This window comes from Perca fluviatilis, chromosome 15, assembly GCF_010015445.1.
Source record: "Perca fluviatilis chromosome 15, GENO_Pfluv_1.0, whole genome shotgun sequence".
Classification (NCBI taxonomy): domain Eukaryota; kingdom Metazoa; phylum Chordata; class Actinopteri; order Perciformes; family Percidae; genus Perca; species Perca fluviatilis.
In genome coordinates, this window is record NC_053126.1 from 22,764,474 (window position 1) to 22,785,502 (window position 21,029).

Genomic DNA, 21,029 nt, shown 5'->3' on the forward strand with positions numbered 1-21,029 from the left:
TGCATCTGTCTTTTTCCTTGCATTAAAGCTTTGTGTCCCCTTGCAGCACTTTCTAATTTCCCTCTGATTCATAAGGCTGAGCTTTGACAGCAGCACACAGTGTGGATGAATAATATCATATTTTTACAGCAGCTGGCCTGAGTGGGTGCACCCTCAGCAAGACTTGCAGCTGATGTTGAGATATTTAGTGGAGGCGACAGTAGTTAACCCAGTTCTGTACAGCGTGTTATGAGTGGCTGTATTCTGTTGTTAGGTTGTTCACGTCCACAGCTCCAGTTAAAGCTTGAACCATTGAGTTGTAAAGTGGGTTGAGCTGTTTCGGGCGCCCCATTCATTTTCCCCATAGACAAAGTTATCACAGTTAGAGCTTTTCTAATAGCTTAAATCGACACAAAACTCAAATCATCAGTACAAAAGATTCAGTCTCAAACCATATGCCGAGGTGGTCTGGGACGCTAACGCTTCCCGTGACAAGGACGTAACAGGAACATACGTACGTCATCAATGTAGGATGTGGTGGTTGTTTTGGTGACACCAGCTTGTGGCAAGAAGGGATACAGCTACTGCCATTACATTACATTATCCAGGAGAGTCTGTCTTGCATGTGTATCTATGTAAGTAACATTTAGAATATAGTTTAAAAAACTGAAATGGGAACACAGAATCACTCTGATCTGCTAAAAGTCTGTTTGTACCTCAGCAGTCAAACCAGTACGAGATGCTTCATGGATACACCGGTTATCTCATTATTATTAGATATTAGTAGTAGCTTTCTAATAATAATGACTTCCACATCTCATAATTAGGAGTCTCTTTTTAATGTTGGTGCAATATGCTTCCATTCCATAAATTAACTTACAACTAAAATGTAAAAACATCTTAAAAAGCAAGCAGAAAATATTGTCCTTATAAATGTTCATTATTTGTTGTTTTTATTTATCTGAAATGTTGCTGGAATAATCACAGTTACAACATTTCATTTTTGTTGTACCTTGTTTTGTGGCAAAATATGTCAATCTGCATCTTTTAATACATTTCAATTGTGAACTTAGACACGGTTAAAATCAGTACAGTTGGGATACAGCAACAACACGTGGTCATTTTTGTGTCATTTTTATGTGGATACATTCTTTAAATCTGTGTTTCTGAATTTTATGACAGGTAAAAATTTCAATATGAACATTTTCCTTCACAGATTGTTTGATTTAAAGGACTTTTTACAAGTGCAACGAGGTCTATGATCTATGATGATTTAATATTTCACAGAAAATAGTAAAAAAAAAAATGTAATTTCAAACAATAATCATAAAAAAGTCATGATTTATCCTCCTTATTGTGCCGCAGCTCACACTCAGAGTCCAAACACTGCAAACTAACATCATAGCCTGAAGCCTTCCACCAGATAAACTACAATATAATCCCTACGATCATTAGGCTTCCCATCGCAGACATAAATCAATACACCAAACCGCAGAGTCATGGAGTCATCGCTCTTTAAAAACAGCACTTCAGTCTCTTTGAATTAGTTTTCACCACTTTTTATTTACCACAGGAGACGATCACACTTTGAGTGTCTGATGTCACTTGCACCTTTTCATTTCCTCCTGCTGCAGCTGTAGACAGACGTAAAATGTGAAGCACAGATTTAAATGTGACTCCACAGCTTCAAATATCATCCAGAACATGTTGTGCTTGGCTTTTCCTCATGCTGCATTCATCGCCGTGGTAATTATGGAGAATTTTGCAAGCCAAATCCATAAACCATGTTTACGTAAAATCATAGCTAGAGATAGAGATACTTTATTTATCCCGAAGGCAATTGCATTTAACATTGATTTTAAATAAAACCTACTTATCTACATGTCCCCAGAGAAATAAAGTAATAACCTAAATAGTTTTACTTGCTATATCTGATCCATCCATCTATTATCTGTACCTGCTTTCACTGTATGCAGGGTCACATGTCAAAATGATATCCCCATTAGCCTACTGTACTATGCACTGGCTAACACAACAGACTAAGAATGATATCTAAATCACACCCTCTTCACTACAAAAGGCACTTTATTTACTGTCCTTTATTTTATTGAGTGTGTAAATTTATACACGATATAGTGCTTCAAAAATACAACGAAACAAAAGATAAGGCGTTCATTTTGCAGCTTTAAATTAATTATATCAGTTCCTTCTCTTCCTTAACCCACATCATACCTTTAAATCACTTCATGGTTTACAATCATTATAACTCTCTGATTTACGGAACATAATGGGACATTAAGTACAATCATTGAGCATTTTCAATTAACCATATATATATACTTCAGAATCCATATTGTACATACATTGCTGTATGTCATTATGCAACTCACAAAGAAGCAACTTCAGATGTGAGCAACTTTCCCTCCTTGTTTATATTTTTGGCATTGTGTATATTTTGGATTTGTTTATTGATATTTTATATTTGCACTCTATCCTACTTTGTTATGCTGCACAACAATTTCCCTTGCGATATATAAAGTTATCTTAACCTAAACCCATAGACATAGACAACTATCTATACTATAGACAACATAGACAAGGTTTAATCTGGGTTTAAGGTTAAAACATGAACATGCCCATTTCAATCTCATGACTAAAACCAACCTACAAGTCTGAAGAGACACTCACAACACCAAAGTAGTCGCCGGTTGTAGTTGATATTGTAAATTCCTACATCTTTCGAATGCAGCATCGTCGCAGAGGAGCGCACAGCCGCTCTGCGCTCTGATTGGACGTTAGCGGCGGTGGGCGGGACCTGCCTGCAGGAGTGCGGAGACAATAGAGAGGGAGAGAGAGCGGCTCCAGGGTGAACCAGCAGCGGGGAGACTGACGGACAGCGGCGGTGCAGAACAGCGGAGGGTCCTGCTACACCGTGAAGAAGAAAAAACAATTCAAGGATCTGTTTCCTCTTTTAGTTGAACAGTCAAGTGTCTGGATGGATTGAAAGATACTGCATGCAGCACATCTTGAAAGGTAAGATTAGATCCGAATATTTCCTGACCGGTTTAAAGCAAATAACTGCTAATTAGATGCTCGGTTTTGTCTATAAATGTGTGTTTTATATTATTACCAGTTCCGATCCTGCTTTGTTTGATTTTATGTCTCTGTGTGTCTTTGTGCTGCTCTGTTGTTAAAGCCATTACACTGGATTAATGTGTTTACACGCCGGCTTTGTTAATTATCCTCTTTTAAACTGCTTCTTTTTTTTTTTTAATGATTTTATGATTTTAAATTATTTTGTAATACAAAAGTTAGACACCATGCGACCAGACACTGACTAAGCAGAACAATAGAGCTGCTGTCAATCTTTTGTGTCCCAGCTACAAATCTGTAGGATAGCCTACATCACTAAATTTGTTCTTTGTACATTTATTGATCACACATTCTACATTACTATACATGATGTTCACGTGCACACAGCCGTGCACTACCTGAGTTCACGTGTGCTACACGCTGTATTGCTATTATTATAATGCATGCTTTGTGTCTGCAGAGCTGGTTCACACTTCATGTCTTTGTGCTGCAGTTTGTGGCATGTTTTGATGACTCTAAACAATGATACTGACACTTGTGAGTCTTGTGAAGGATGATCCACTGGATGCACCTCGAAACCTTGATGTTTTGTTATTAATGGGAACTCCCTTTATTTTGGGGGGAAATGGCATCAAAAAGCAATTTGGACTCTCAAATTGGGCTGCAGAGAGTACACTGTCGATTAATCAATTCGTTGATTGGCATAAAAATGATCTGCAACTATTCGGATTATAGAGTAAGCAAATATTGCCTAAAACTATCTGGTTCCAGCTTCTCAAATAGGATGATTTGCTGATTTTTAATTGTCGTAATTCACTGAATATCTGAACAAGACGGCACTTTGGGCTCTGGGAAGTTGTGTTTTATTGTATTTCATCACTATTTTTGACATGTCATATACTATATGATAAATCAATAATGAAAATGTGTTGCAGCTGTATTTACCTGCAGCCCCAGCTATGCAGTTTAGAAAATGTTATAGATCCAAGATGAAACTAACGGGGCGGGACTCAGACATAAAGTCTCAATTACAAATCCGTCTGCTTCAGCACCACGGACAGCACCAAGCATTTCTAGCTACTGATATTTCAAAGCCATGGTCGGGGCCATAGATTCTATCTTGCACACACCATAGTCAGATAAAGAATCAATGAGTCAGGCTGACTCGGGTAATGGATTTTAATAATTTTGCTCACAAGGTGGATGGCATCCCTGCTTATCCCACCTCAATTGCCTAATGTGTATGCAGCCATGAGTCAGCCTGAAATGGCGCTTCATTAGCTAGCTACAGCTAATAAATGTGCCAGTGACGGTTGTCATTTCTGATGGTTCCAGACTTTAAATTAAAAGCTGCTTTTGTGTACTTTGGTGTGAAATCAGGGACCTATTGCTTCAAATATTACTAAGTATTTCGAAAGAAATTTACCACGTTATCATATGAAGCCGTTTGTAATATTGTGTACACTTAATCAATTAATCAGAAAAAACTATCTATAGATGAATCGATGATGATAAAAAATTGTTAGTTGCAGCCCTACAGCTGACACTGAGAGTGTGTCTGGTTTTCTTTGCACATTGATGCATGTGTACACACAGCCACTCAGCAGACAGGGGGATCACACATTAACAGTGCAGCGGAAAAAAAAGTCAGAGAAGAAGAAAGAGAGGCAGAGATTAAAGCAGACAAAGAGGGTAATGTTACCTACTGTAGCGTGGGGTTCACAGCAGCAGAAATGGGTTGGCATTAAAGGAGAGCGCCCAGTGATGTGCCGCCGAGCGTGCAGGCACAAAGCCCTAGTGTTGGCAAATGCTGGAGGCCGAGCCGGTTTAAGCCTCGCTGCTTTGATGTGCTCCACAGCTCCATGAGCGCTGTGGAGCCGAGCCCCATCGGAGGGCTGCGCTGCAGGCTGGCCACCACACAGGGAGAGGGAGACGGATGGAAGGCCAAAGCTGTGGCTGTGACGGTTTTAGCTCTACAAACATTTCTGGAGGAAAGAGCTGCTTGTGGTGCAGAAATAATCTCCCTGGTTTTGTTATCTCAGCGGACAGATTAATGTTAGTTCACTGGCACTGGCTCGAATAGTTAAGAAATGGATGAAGAGACCCACAGAAACTGGTGCAGAAGAGGTCGCCTGTAAAATGTCAAGACTTTCCATTTCGATTGTGCACACTATTAAAAGGCTGAAATGTTTCAGTTCACCCGTCTCAATGTGCATTTTTTATTTCCTCTTTGAGCAGAAAAAACCCTGAGAATATCAAAATATTGCAAAGAGTTCTTACGCCTGTATCATCATGTTTTCTATCATCTGTGCTTTTGACTGGAGGTCTTTGTAATGTCCTCATCTTGTCCTCTTCTTTTTCTTCTACAAGAGTTTACTGGCACCAACTGTTCATCTTGATGAACCAACTCCTAATATTCACACAACAGTAGTGAATGGAAACATGCATTCTTGCGTTTTCTTATGCAAATTGTCTGGAAATGTATTTAAAGTTTGTGCTAGGTTTGGATGGAAACCTGGCTAGTGTTTTCTGATCTTCTGTAAATGAGCATCTACTGCTAGTAAAATTATAGAATGGTTTGACTTTTTGGGAAATAAGGTTATTTGCCTTCTTGACGAGAGTTGGAGGAGAGGATTGAAACCATTTTCATGACAATCCATCAACAGTCAAGATATTTCACTCAAAACTACAAATGTTAACCTCATGCTGGTGCTAGATGAAAAGTCAGAGGATCACCAAAATCAGTAGGATTCATTCTTTGGGGAACATGAATATATGCCCAAAATGTCATGCCAATCCATCCAATAATTATTGAGATATTTCAGTCTGGACCAAACACCAAATTACTTCAGAAATGCATTATAATTGACCAGGTGTTGTTTTTTTCTCTTTCTGGAACTCTTTAGAGGTGTAACAGATGTTTATAGGGAGCCGAATATAACTTAAGTTGGTAGCATTTGTTCCTCAAGTATGTTTTAGTTGGCTGACACATTGATTTAGCATTACAAATGATTAATTAGGTGCAGATGTTTTACAAGTCGATGTTGGCCTGAACACAAATGAGGTGGCAGAAGCAGTTTTCTGCAGTGCTTAATGTGTGTGTAGTTTGGCAACAGAGAGTCCATTACTCAGCAATTTTCTCAGGTTTCATGTACAATGACATATCATAATGAAATGTAGTTGTAAATAATCAGGTCTCCATTGATGTTTGGATGATGTAAACATGCAGAAGGAAGCTTGTTGGTCCTTGGTGGAGTTTTTGGTCCAGTGAGCAGCAGAGACTCTGTGGATCTGAGGGACCAGGGTCATGAATAGATTTATAAACAAGCACTATGATCTTAAATTCTATCCTGAAACTAACTGGAACATTGAAACAAGATAAATGTGATCTCTGTTCTTTGTTCCAGTTAAAACTCTTGCAGTATAGTTCTGTGCTAGCTGAAATTGATTTACTGACTTTTTATGGAGAACTTAGAGCTTTGCATTGCAGTACTTGAAGTCTGCTTGAAATAAAAGCTTGCACAAGCTTCTGTGTCGAGGGGAAAAAAAGAAATGTCCTGACCTTTCTTAGTTATGTTCATTTTCTGTGACTAGAAAATTAGACCAGAGTCAGTCACGCATGTCATTTTTTGCCTATGTTGTAACATCTAGGCTTTCTCTCTCTCTTTCTCTTTCTTTCTTTCTTTCTTTCTTTCTTTCTTTCTTTCTTTCTTTCTTTCTTTCTTTTTTTTTTTTTTTTTTTTTTTTTTTTTTTTTTTTTCTCTCTCTCTCTTTATTTACGTTGGTCTACTCACATATGCCATCACTTTAAATGTGAGTTGTACATTTGTACATTGTTTAAGTTTTTATCCGTATGTCCACAGATGTTCAACACACAGAGTTTTAGTTTTAGTGTTTAGTGCAAGACTATAAGAACCCTGTCAATGGGACATTCTGAGCCAAATTAATGTCTTAAAAAAAAGTGGCATGTCGTGTATATAGACTACATACTTGCAGACTCTATTTGCGGTTAGCGTGAAATTCTCCTCTGTGGTACCCAACCAGTACCACTGCTAATAAAGCCACGTATAGGCTGGATAAAGTAAGCGTAACCATAGCGACGGTTGATGTAAGGGTCAATCAAAGAATTGCGATACATTCATTGGTTGCATGCCACCACCTATGTGCAAAACAAAACTTGGTCAATCAACTTATGTGTTGAAGTGATGACCGTTTTAGAGAAGTAGGCCTATTTCAGCAACGATCAATGGCGACTGACCTCATTTATTTTATTCGCCAACATAGATTTTTACTGCCATTTGGCAAGTGGTGAGTGCTAACTTTGGACCTTGTACAGTACTCTATTTAGTTTGAGGTACTTTACTTTCCATTTTCTGCTACTTTATACTTCTACTCCACTACATCTCAGAGGGAAATATTGTACTTTTTACTCTGTACTTTTTTTTACTTTTTTTATATAAACATATACAAATAAATAATCTTCGTACTGATCCCTTATATATTTTTAGTTTAATTGTGTGCAAGTTGCATACTAAGCGGGATGTTTTACAGTAGAAAAATCGATTAAAAACAACCGCTGTTTTGACGATCCACAGGAAGCATTTAGGAAGAATTGAAGGTCTTTAAAACTGTGAGCTTTTCATCTCTGTGATATGCCTGCAGCCTGTTTCCTCCATCAGGTGTTACCAGTCAATAGGCAGGTAACATTAGCCGGGAGGTACAGATGAGAGAAAAGCAGCAATGACTCAAAGCAGATTGGCTGAGTTCCAGCTTTGATTACACAAGATCATTTCACTGAAAAGACAGCAAGGCGTTCTCATCCCCCCTTCATCTGGGAGGAAAGCAGGGCTTGGCTTTCCTTGAGGCCCTCTGGGGAGCCGCCGCGGCACCGTTACCCTTAGAAGGAGCGCCGGGGCTGCTGGGACCTGCCGTGAACAGAAGATGCTACTAATTAGTGCTGGTTGTAACTTCTTTCATCTGCAGGCTCTTTGATATGACGGCAGTGTGAAAGCACATACAAGCGTACGCTTATGCTCAGGAGGTTATACGGTTGAGATAAAGAAATTGAGCGTGAAACTGCATACTGCACGCGTACATGTCAAGGTTGTTATAGTCTCGCTTTGCCAGACCTTCCTCAACATCACTGCGGAGGAGGGTCTGGCTAGTCCACACAGCATTCCGGGATGGGAGAAAAACGTGCTCTGGTTTATTGGCATTTTTTTAAACCAATCACAATCGTTTCGGCGGTGCTAAACACCGGGAAAAGCCATGGTGCTGCTGCAAAATAGCCTCGGGAAGGAACTTGTTTTGGTAGAACATGTGTATGTTCAAAGGTTGTTTTAGTCGTGCAACAGAAAACTCAGATTGGACAGATAGTCTAGCTAGCTGTCTGGATTTACCCTGCATAGATCTGAGGAGCAGTTAACCATAGTCCTCATTAATCCACCGGAGTTTAAAATGCCAACAGAAAGAAAGCCCAAGGTAACGGACATCCAGCCTAAATGAGGGACGTCCGGCGGCACCGGACCAATCTTGGAAGTGGAACGTGTAGGATATAGACTAAGGTTGTTATGATTAAGTGAAGCTAAGAACAAAACTAGGCAGCAAGTGAACATGTTGTCCCACTAAGATGATGCAGAGCCATCAGAAAAATAAAGTGGTTGAGATAAACCATTTCACAATGGTTGAGCAACGAGATTAGATTAAATTCAACTTTACTGTCTTTGCTGAGTACTGAGACAACAAAATGTTTTTAGCATCTAATCAGAATTGCAAAGTAATATACAGAATAAACCGTAATACATAGAATAAATATAGAATGTAGAATAAACATTAAGAATAGGTTAAGATAAATTCAGTATAAACGTGCAGCAATTGTAATATATAGCACAGGTATACATACTATAATGGGAATAATGAGATAAAATATACAGAATAAACAGCTGGAAGTATGATATGAACACGGCGACTATATGTCAGATGTAAACAGCGTGGACAGTAGTATATATAGTCATAGATTAAATATTTTCAAGAAACTAAAAATCTCAATTAATCTGTGTTGATTTTGATTAATAAAAAAAGGTAAAGATTTAGATAAGACTAGGTCAAAACCTAGTATATGGCTGGACCGTGTATACGAGAGGTGCTTAATCTTGGCCAAATTGTTAGAGGAATAGTCCGCGGTACTGTGTGTGTTCATCTGTAATGGTCCCAGTAATACTTGTTTGGATACTTATGGTAGGTTACCGTCTCCTCATCGCTCCACACAGATATTGATACACCAATTCTTTCACCTCATCCAAGCACAGACACTGTGATGATATGAATCCACTCTGGTGTAAAATAAGTGAATGGAAACCCTCTTTTTGTCTATTATCAGAAGATTTTCTAAGATAAAGTACAAGTGGCCTTGTTTAGATTGTACGGTTTGTACAAATGCAATGTGTGGGGGCACCCAATCTGTGTGAAAATCATTTTAAACCAGTCTGTTCCTTCATATTCTCTGAAGTACTACGTAGCAAACAGTGTGCCTCTTCCTGGACCTATTTTTGAGGCTAGGCTTTTCAAAGCAACTCATGTATTTGGACACAAAACCTATTTTCATTTATCGTGCTGATGAGGCCACTTTAACACTGTAACTGTGGTGCAGATGAACTGAACAAAACAGTAATTATTCAGAAACGAGCTTGGATTTGAATTTAAATTGATCACACAACCAGAAATGAAAATTTTGTTTGTTTGTGTGTTCAGGTACAGTAGTTTTTTTCTGTTTGCAGCTCCAAACACACTCTAGCTGCTTCTTCCACTGTGTGTTTGTTTTATTGACCTTGTCAGACGAATGCTGAGTGGACCGGTGATGGACAGCCAGTTGGCTCCTTTGGGTTCAGCTGACTCCTCATTTTATCTACCGGTACTTGTGGTTCTTTTATGCTCAGCACATACTGTTTGTGTCCGGAGACATTTTCACGCTCCACTGTCACTGTAAGACAATCCTTTTTTTTAAGCTTTTGAATATATTTTATTTGTAATTTCTGTATTTTTAGTGCAAGCATAATACATGAGGAAGGTTTAAGCAGTGTTTTGTAATCCTTAAGATTTCAGTCCTGTTTGATATGGTGGCACCTGTGGTTACCGTGGTAACAGCAAGCACTCAAGCAGCTTTGTCAGAAATACAACCAAGGAACAAGCAGTGTATCTGTTTACAGTGCAGCCAAACAAATGTACATAGTTTAAACTAGAGACCTCTGCCAAGGCCAAAGGTGCATTCACGTGCTCCATGGATGGTCCCATTTCCCAAGTTGGAAAAGTCGTTCTTCTGACTTTAGTGTGTTCATGAGCTTTAAGTTAATATGGAAACAACATGGATGCTACAAAGATGATGTGTTGCGTTTTATTGCTCGGATATCCCTGTCAACACGTTGACAGCTGTTTCCAGTATTTGTACAGTATAATGAAGAGCAATGGTTGATGGATCAGGTGAGCCATCAAAAATGATCGGAAACTAATTTTTCAGATTATTCCGACACCACGTGAATGCAGCACAAATGCTCTTATCTTGCAATGTTAACAAAAGTGAAATATTATTTGTGTATCCACTCCAAACTTTAGTGGGATGTTCCTTGGCCCATGCAGGCCAGTAGTTATTCTGTAATCCTGCTGATAGACAAACAAACAGACAAACCAAGATGAAAACATAACTTCTATGGCGGAGGAAGAAAAGAAGTACCATACTTACGTACAATTTTGAGGTACTTTTACTTTCCATTCCAACATTTTATGTTACTTTATTCTTCTACTTGACATCTCAGAGGCAAATATTGTACCTTTTACTTCACTACATTTATTTGAAAGCTTCAATTACTTAACAGATTTATATAATTAATACAACATAAAATATATTATAATATGTATTATTATATTAAGCTAGCTATCAGAATATAAAATAATTTAAATTTAGTTCCACCTTTACTAGCTGCAAATGATACATATAATATAATTATGATCCAATAATATAATATACAGTATGTTATTATGAAATGAGCCATTCTGCATAATGAGTACTTTTACTTTTAGTGGAAAGTATATTTTGATGCTAATACTTTTGTACTTTTACATAAGTAACATTTTGAATGCAGGACTTTTATAGTAACAGAGTATTTCTACTTTGTACATTGTAGTATTTCTACTTGTATTTAAGTAAAATACCTGAATACTAATTTCACCAGTGAACAACACACAACACATTTGTACTGTCACTGCAATTCTTTCCAGTGGAACATATTGTATTTTTTGTGTTTGGTTTTATTGTTTTCACACGTTTTTACGTGAGTTTTGTGCACTCGTTTGGCTGTCATGCACACTCACACAGACAGTAACACAGATGGACTTGATGCACAGGATGTGGCTAGCATCCCGTCTCCTTCAACACTTTCTCATCCCCGTTAATGAGAGATGGAACAATTGTGCTGCGCCATCAGTGCTGCGAAGTGTCCCAGTCATTCAGAGAGCTTGCGATACAGCAGATGAGTGTTGCTTGGCTTCTTGTGGCAGCAGAAGGAGGAAGGTGAGACAGATTTGCTGAGATCGGAAGCCAGCAGGCGAGACAGACTAGAAACACCTCGGATCAGAATTAGACGTCCATTAATGCAGGACGATCATCCATCAGCTGCAGGGGATCAGCTCTATTCCTACTCAGATTTAGTTTGACTTGTTCACACTTTTTTTCTAATTAATTACATTTACATAAATGTAACATTTACTCAAGTACTGCACTTTATGTATACAAAATATATTCAACAAATAAATTACAATGTAGCTGTGTTAAGATAAAACTTTATTGATCATGGGGGGAAACTCACAAACAGCATGTGTGTGTGTATATATAGTAAAAAATTTGCTCCACCTTTACCCAACATTAAAGTCATGCTTGAACATTAAAGCCTTAGTTCTGAACTTTTTTTATATTAATGAACGTCTGTTACATTCAAGCCATTGCCAAATGAGTTGCTACAAAGCTAATTAAGACTATTGGCTCCACAAAAAGCTCTGTATTTCTCAGTATGGCTGTGTTCCGAAAATGGTGTTGTCCGGCAACTTTAACGCGCAGAAAATCAAGTGAAGATAATTACCTCTTCTGAAGAGTCCATCATGTTTTTTTTTATCCTCTGTGTCCTCCTTGGCTACTAGCAACTGCACCATTATTTCAGATACATTCACACAGAAGCTACTAGGGACACAGAAACTACGCACTATAGCTTTGATGCATCAATAATTATATTCAAAAATATAATACACATTAGTCTGTAATTAGCCTGCATAATTCAGCATAATGCATGCTTTTACTTTTGGTCCTTTTAAAAATAAGTATATTTTGATGCTAATACTTATGTACTTTTACATAAGTAACATTTTGAGTTTGACTTGTAACACAATATTATTAGACTGTGGTATTAATGCTTTTACTCAAGTAAAAGAGCGGAGTACTTCTTTCACCACTGGTAGAAAGAAACACTACCCACACAGGTTTTTTTCATTTTCAGTCTTTGCTAGTGTTCTCTCTCCTTGTGATCTTTAAAAAAAACACTTTCTCATGAACACAAAGTTACAATTCAAAGGTTTCATAACAGGCTTGAACACAATGCATTCCGTTCATATATGTATACATACAATACAGTAGGTGTGCCCTGTTTACAGTGGGGGGCGACATGGGTGGACACTGGTCACATAGTGAACCTTTTTTTCCCTTCCTGCTCCTCCTGTCCTGCAGGAACATCCGTCTCCAGACCAGACCCCCGGCTCCGGCCCGTCCCTCCACAACAATGAACTCCTCGCCCCACGGCTCCCGCGCCTCCATCGACATCCTGGAGGAACTCCAGCTGATTGCTGCACAGAACCTGGAAAAACTGGACATCAACAAATACTATGAAGTCGTCTGTGAGCTGGGGAAGGGCACCTATGGCAAAGTGGATCTGGTCATTCACAAAATCCGAGGTAACTGCTGTGTGTTTAAGCTGATACTAACTGCAAATGTTGGATGTTTCCCATGTTCGCAGATCGAAATGTCAGTTAGAACAAAGTGTTTTCATCAAGCTTTGGATTTCCCCACATGTTAAAGTAATACTTTTAAATTTTTAAGAGCAACTTAACACCAAGTAAAAAAAGTCATAATTTTACGTCATAGATTTTTCACAAATTTTGTGGGGTTCAAGTGGCCAGAATTACTGGATTTTCTCTGTCAAAAGGTAAATAACTTCTGTTGTAATCAACAGTATTGAAATGGGACCAGTATCCATGGATGTGTAATAAAGAGGCTTTTTTTGCCTTTCCAAAACCAAAAATAGAAGAGCAAAATGTGTAAGGAATAAATTAAACTGTGAAATGTAAGAAAACGGCACACAGTTCATCTTCGCCAACCCGGCTGGTGCTTGATTCTTTATTCCAAAAGGAAACCAAAAGATCCAACATTATAGAGTCCATCTTTCTTTTGGACGAAGGAGGAGACACTTGAATTTCAAGTTTGAATTCATCACGTCTTGTTGTGGACGGAGAAGATTTTACCTGCAGAAATGTATTTGTCCAGATAGGGGAGTAAATCTTCAGGGCTCCAGGTGGAGGAAATGGGGATTTTTTTTTTTCTTTTGTGTCCATACTATGTGATTCAGGGGGTCATTTTTCATGACAATAGTGTAGCAAACGAACACTGATATGAAAGAATCAAAAATAATTCTGTTTCCTCGCTCAGGTAAAGCACTTTTATTCGTCTTTTTTTTTAAAGATTATTTTTTGGGGGCTTTTCCCTTTATTATACAGTGACAGTGGATAGACAGAAAGGGGGAGAGAGATGGGGGACGACACGCAGCAAAGGGCAGCAGGTCGGATTCTAACCCGCGCCGCTGCAGGACTCAGCCTACATGGGGCGAACGCTCTTACTGGGTGAGCTAGAGGCCGCCCCACTTTTATTCGTCTCTGAAGTGTTTACTTTTGAAAAAGAATTTGGAGGTAACGTGTGCCACCGGGACAGTATATGCAGAACCTTTTAGCACAGATGTTAATCAGACTAAATCAACTTCTTAACTAATAGAAAATCTGTTCAACCTTTTCACATTAAAAGCCAAACATGTTGACAGTCTACTCCGAGCTTCTTAATCGTCTCTTTTATGGAGCACAAAGCCCATTTCAGAGTGGCTGCAGTCTGCCACCAAGAAGAATTCTGACCTTTTCCAGCCTGTGTTAGTGCGCAGTTGAAGGATGGATCTGCTGCTTTATTACCGATATCTTCTCAGAACCATCAGAGAACCAGTGAAGCTTTACCCGGCGGATGCTGCTCTGAATGTCATGTGGGAATATGGGAATAAATGGGATGAAGGCGACATGGAGAACTTGAATCCTAATTGTGTGGAAATGCATTTTAGTGAAGAAGGGAACTGAAATTAGTTAGAAGTGGGGTCGACGTCCTGATGGTGTTTTTGATGGAGTCATTTTTTTTATATTCAGTATCTGCCAACAAAATCCAGTCCAATATTTGATTTTCACTTAAACTTAGAATGTTATATATATATATATATATATTAGAATGTCCCATTAACACAGGAAACTCCTCTTGCATTATGGCATTAAGAACAAACCGAGCTCACCCTTCCCTCCCCTTGACCTTTTCTAAAGTGTCTGCACACTGTAAAACTGCACAAAGCACTTTGCAGAGCTGATCCGGTGGTATTGGAGAAGTGTCCCCTCTCATCTTCGCTGACACACTGACTATTGGTGCAGAGAGAGGCAGACATGGCAGCTCTCCAGACTCATATTGTCTGGGGTATTTCAGATTAGCTCCCCCCTCGCTGCTCCTGTTGTTGCAATGAAGTGTCTGCTGAGGTGAGCTGAACCTTTTGACCCTCACAATTTACCTTCTTGTGATCCCTCCACACAAGTAAATGTGTTTTTTCTGCATCCTTTAACAATAGTATATCAAGTGAAAAAGGCTCCTCGTCTTTGGTGTTCTAATCTTATATCCAGCTTGTTTGCAGCTATTACAAAATCCCAGACACGAAAGCAGTGATGGACTGTAACTAAATACTGTACTCAAGTACAGATTCCAGCTACTTGTAGTACTTCCATTTAATACAACTTTATAGCTCTACTCCACTACATCTCACAGGTGAATATTGTACTTTTTACTCCACTCCATTTGTCTGACAGCTTTAGTTCCTTTCAGATGACAGATTTTCATACCCTTCCTGTCCAGTGAAAACCACATATCTCCAGATGTGTTGATGTTGAATGTTTGTGATGAACTCAAGGATGAAGTGTTCCTTTATGTGTTGGCAACATTCTCCTACTTCTTAAGCTAAATAAAGTCTTTAAAAAAGCCTCTTGGCTCAGCGGGAAAATGCATCGTCACAAAGCTGGAAACAGGGCTGTTTTTCTGACACCATGAACAGTTGACTTTTTAGAGATACGTGGTTCTCACAGGACAGCCACGCTACACACACATGATGATCTTATAGAATATGATGCACTGCTGTAGATTAAACCACCCAACAGTATATAAAGGAGTTCAAATTAGCACAACCTTAAACATCTACAGCAGTAAAATGCAACAAACACATTAATGCAGCAGTAATGTTAATCCATGATACAGTATATAATATGAAAACACAGACAAGATCGTTTTACTGCAAATAAGTACTTTTTACTTTTAATACTTTATGTAAATCTTGCTGATACATACTTTTAAGTAATGTTTTAAATGCAGGACTTTTTCTTCTAGTTAAGTATTTTCACAGTGTGGTATTAGTACTTTTACTGCAGTAAAGGATCTGCATACTTCCACCTCTGCATGGAAGCAGCTCAACATCCTGGTCACTCTGTGGGAACATAACTAGTCCGGCAGAGGATTTAAAAAAACAGCAGGATTTAATTCAGTAGCATTGGAGACTTTAATTATTCATCAAATTTTGATCATTTTAATTAAGTTCACGCACACATTTGGCAGCCGCAAAATAAATCCCCAACACTTAATATGCTGGAAAAAGATCAAGAAGAAGCGAGGAATGAGATTAATGGAATTATGTAACACTCTTCTCTCTCTTCTTTTTTTTCCAGGCACAAAAATGGCCCTGAAGTTTCTGAGGAAGAAGACCACCAAGCTGAAGAGCTTCCTGAGAGAGTACAGCATCTCCCTTTACCTGTCGCCCTGCCCCTTCATCATCAACATGTACGGCATCGCCTTCGAAACAGACGAGTACTACATCTTTGCCCAGGAGTACGCTCTGGCAGGTGATCTGTTTGACATCATCCCTCCACAGGTGAGAAAAAAATGATACAGTGTTTTTGGAATGTATATTTTTTATTTAGTGAGATTTGCACTTGTTTAAAAATCAGCTTAGAAATCATAGAAAAAAATGCACTCCGTAAAACTGCAGAAATTGAAAAAAAAAGTATTATTGATCATAACATGTCGTATCAAAGTAATCCATGCTAAACTATGACTTTTTATGATTATAATCGCACACTACACTATGATTTTTAAGACTTTATGACATACTATACTATGACTTTTTATGATTTTTTTATGACTACTAAACTATGAATTTTGTATGACTTTATGACATACTATGACTTTTAAAATATTTCCTTGACATATAATACTCTACCTTTTTTATTTCTTTATGACATACAATACTATGACTTTTTATGATTTTTTTCATGGCATACTAATCTATGACTTTTTATGATTTTATTATAACATACAATACTGTGACTTTTTATGATTTGTTTTAATGACATACTATACTGTGACTTTTTATGATTTTTCTTTTAATGACATACTATACTATGCAGAACTTGCCTGACAATCATCATGTTTTAACATTTTCCTTGGTATCAAAGTAATCCAGTGATATTTCTCTGTACATCCATGAGTATACTGCAAGGAACTAATTTACTACTACTCTAAGAAAGACAATGAATGAAATAATCAGTTACAAAATCCAGTATTTATCAGCTTTGTTGTAATGTACACAACAATTACAGTAAAGCAGTGAATGAAATTCTTAGATCTCATCCTCAAATCACACAGTCGAACTAAAATCTAATTAGAATCTAAACAGTGCAGCAGCTAAAATACAGGAATATGTTATAATACAGTGGTAGACACAGTAGTAGTAGCACAGATACAGTCAAATGTATAAACTGTAATGTAAACAGGGTGTGCAGTCATGTAGTAAAGGTCTATACGTAATGAGAGCAGGTTGTAGACATGTATGTAAACAGACTTAAACACGAAGCAGTGTTGGAGTTATTCTTGAACTGATGGGGTGGGGTTATATACGTGACCACATTGTTCTTCTTCTCTGTTCAGGTGGGACTCTCTGAGACGGTGGCCAAGCGCTGCGTCCACCAGGTGGCCATCGCCCTGGACTACCTGCACTGTAAGAAGCTGGTCCACAGAGACATCAAACCCGAGAACATCCTCATTTTTGACAAAGAGTGCCGGAAGGTCAAGCTCTCAGACTTTGGCATGACGCGGCGCGCCGGCTCTCCCGTGAAGCGGGTGAGCGGCACGATCCCGTACACGGCGCCTGAGCTGTGCGACACCACGCGGCAGGAGGGCTTTTGCGTGGACTACAGCACGGACGTGTGGGCGTTTGGCGTGCTGCTCTTCTGCATGCTGACAGGAAACTTCCCCTGGGAGAAGGCCATGCCCAACGACACCTTCTACGAGGAGTTTGTGCGCTGGCAGCGTCGCCGGACGGGCACTGTGCCGTCGCAGTGGCGCCGCTTCACTGATGAGGGCCTGCGAATGTTTCGTAGGCTCCTCTCCATCGAGCAGGAGCGCCGCTGCTCCGTCAAAGAAGTCTTCAGCTACTTTAACCAGTGCTGGATGTTGGACACCGAGAACGGGAACAGCAGCAGCTTGGCGAGCAGTGCGCCTCCTCTGGACATCAGATCGTCTTCATCTGAAGAGGACGTATTAGTGGACAGACTGAAGCAGCAGAGCTTGTCGCCTGCTTGTGTGGTGGTGAAGGGGAGCATCATGATGGACACCCACTACTCCTCCATGTCCACGAACAGCTCGTCATCATCCACCGGCAGCTACGAGCGTGTCAACCGGGAAAACAACGAAAGAGGACGCATCCTGGTGGCAACGCCCATTGAGATCTGCGTGTAGAGACGACTGACGCTGCGTTCCAGGCTGCTTTGTGAGCTGAAGAGGAGGGTGAAACGTGTGGCGACTGACTGGTGCTTAGCGTAGCTTAGCTTCCCTGCGGATTTACTCATTTCTGATGAAGACGAGCTCTGAGGAAATGAGCGGTGAGACGATCACAAGCCTCCTGTATGTGATTTATACTTCAGACACTGAAATGAACTCCATGGATGACCTTGTCAAGAGAAATAAAGCTGAAGGGTGAAGAAAGAAACAAACAAAAACATTCATAATCCACATATGTTCAAATGTTTGGAAAAATCTAGTCACTGCAAAAATAATCTGTGAAGAAAGAGATGCGATTGGCTTTCAATAAAATGATTTGTTGATGGTACCATTATGTGTTTATTGTAGTGTTATGTTTGGTAGATGGGTTTCTGTAAAGTGTGTGCGTGTGTGTGTTTTTTAGTATATCTTTTTTTTCAATTTGGAGTTAAATATGTATTTATATCAGATGCATTTATTTATGAGTTTTTGTATGAGAGATCTGAAGTCAGATTTTTTTTTTTATTTTCTCTGAGAAATACAAATTAGTAGAAATTTGAATTGCTGTAGAAGCAGTTGGCTCTCACAGACCTACATTTTCATTTTAAATATTCATCATCTTGTTGTGATCTAAAAGTAGAAGTATGCAGACTGTTTTTTTCCAAAATGTCTTTTTTCATGTTTGCCTGTGTTGCCCAAACCCACTTGCAGTAGCAACCAACAATACGAGCGGCTGAAAACGCACCTCATGGTCAGCAGTAAGTGTTGATTGGGTATCTTCTTACTCTTCTACCCAGTCCTCCCATTAAACTGCAGCATACTGGGACCATAACTGCATACAGCTGCAGCCCACTTCCTTTCAGGTAAACATCTCACAATAATCGGATGATTTTATTATGTGAATAAATATTTAGTAAGAGGGAGAAAAACACTCAAAAGTATCATGAATGAAGCATTCATATTTTTCAATTTGCATGGTTGATGAATAAAGTGGGAATTAGCTTTGATTGAGCAGGTAAAATAATTATCTAACAAGTGATACATAAAGTATTTTGAGAGATTTTTTATTCCAATGTTTGCTGTTTAATTAGAAAGTTGAAAACTGAAATGTGAGGCAAGATGGACTAATGAAGAAAAACATTTGGGGATTTAAATGTTTAAAAAGGTTCTCTTTTTTGTTGAAGTATTGCATGCTGTGATTACTTATGTGGTGAACATTTGTTGAAATAAACACCCCGAGAATTAAAAGTGGACCTTGTTCTTTATTAAAATAGTACAACATTTCTGGAAGATTTGATACCACTCTCCTGTCTGGCCATTTATATGACGCTACAGCTAGCAGCCGCTTGACTTATCTTAGCTATAGAAGAAGCAGGAGAAACAGCTAGCCTGGCTCTATCCAACCAGAGTGAAAATCCAGTACTGTAACAGTAAAAAAGTCATAAGAAAGTCATAAAAAGTAATAAAGTATGTAATGAAAATCATAGTCAAGTAAGTGTTTTATGATATACTAATGTATGTCATTAAAAAATCCTAAAAGTAATCGTATATGTCTTGAAAAATTATAAAAAGATAAAGTATAGTATGTCAAAAAAACACGTCATAATATAGTATGTCAGAAAAAGTCATAAAAAAGACATAGGATAGTATGTCATAAAATATCAAAAAGGTCATAGTATAGTATGTCAAAAAAAACATTTAACATTTATTTGACATACTTTACCATGACTTTGTAATCACTTTTTTTGGACATGCTATACTATGACTTTTTTATCACTTTTTTCCACACGTTATACCATGCTGCACTGTGGCCCGATAGTTATCTCTGTGGCCTCATAGCGAGAAGGTGCAGCAAGAAGGTGCAGGGACTTTTTCATCCCTTTTTCAACATACTATACCATGTGTTCTTTCGACATACTATACTGTGAGTTTTTTATACATAATATACCATGACTTTTTTTGACATACTATACTATGACTATTTTATCCCTTTTTTCGACATACTATACTATGACTAATTGATCCTTTTTTTGGACATACTATACTATGACTAATTTATCACTTTTTGACATACTATACAATGACTTTTTCATCCCTTTTTTCGACATCCTATACTATGACTTTTTTCGACATGACATACTGTGAATTTTCATCACTTTTTTCCACACATTATAACATGCAGGACCGTTGCCCAATGGTGGGCTCTGTGGCCTCATAGCAAGAAGGTGCAGGGTTCCAACCCAGGTAATCCCCACAGAGTTATTGGAAGTGACTTTGGATGAAAGAGTTGGCTAAAACACCTGATAAGTGGATTTACTATACTTTCAGTTTTTTCGACATACTATACTATGTGTTTTTTCGACATACTATACTATGACTTTTTCATCACTTTATTCGACATGTTACACTATGACTATTTTATCAATTTTTTCGTCATACTATACTATGACTTTTTATTACTTTTTTCAACATGATATAGTGTGAGTTTTTTCGACATACTATACTGTGTTTTTTCGATATACTATACTATGACTTTTTCATCACTTTTTTCGACATGTTAAACTATGTCTTTTTTATCACTTTTTTCGACATACTATACTACGAATATTTTCGACATACTATACTATGATTTTGTATCACTTTTGTCGACATACTATACTATGACTTTTTATCACTTTTTTGACATTCTATATTATGCCTTTTTATCCCTTTTTTCGACATACTATACTATGTGTTCTTTCGACATACTATACTGTGGCTTTTTCATTCC

At 38.4% G+C, this 21,029-nt stretch overlaps 1 protein-coding gene across 1 annotated transcript; it reads left to right on the forward strand.

The window, feature by feature from the left end:
• Positions 1–2,862: 2,862 nt before the first annotated feature.
• On the forward strand, positions 2,863–19,507 carry LOC120575377 (serine/threonine-protein kinase SBK1-like). The gene is made up of 4 exons (XM_039826128.1): positions 2,863–3,012; positions 12,839–13,062; positions 16,171–16,373; positions 17,429–19,507. Exons 2-4 carry the CDS (start codon positions 12,891–12,893, stop codon positions 18,236–18,238), a joined length of 1,185 nt encoding a protein of 394 aa, XP_039682062.1. The 5' UTR covers positions 2,863–3,012; positions 12,839–12,890; the 3' UTR covers positions 18,239–19,507.
• The last annotated feature ends 1,522 nt before the right edge of the window (positions 19,508–21,029 follow it).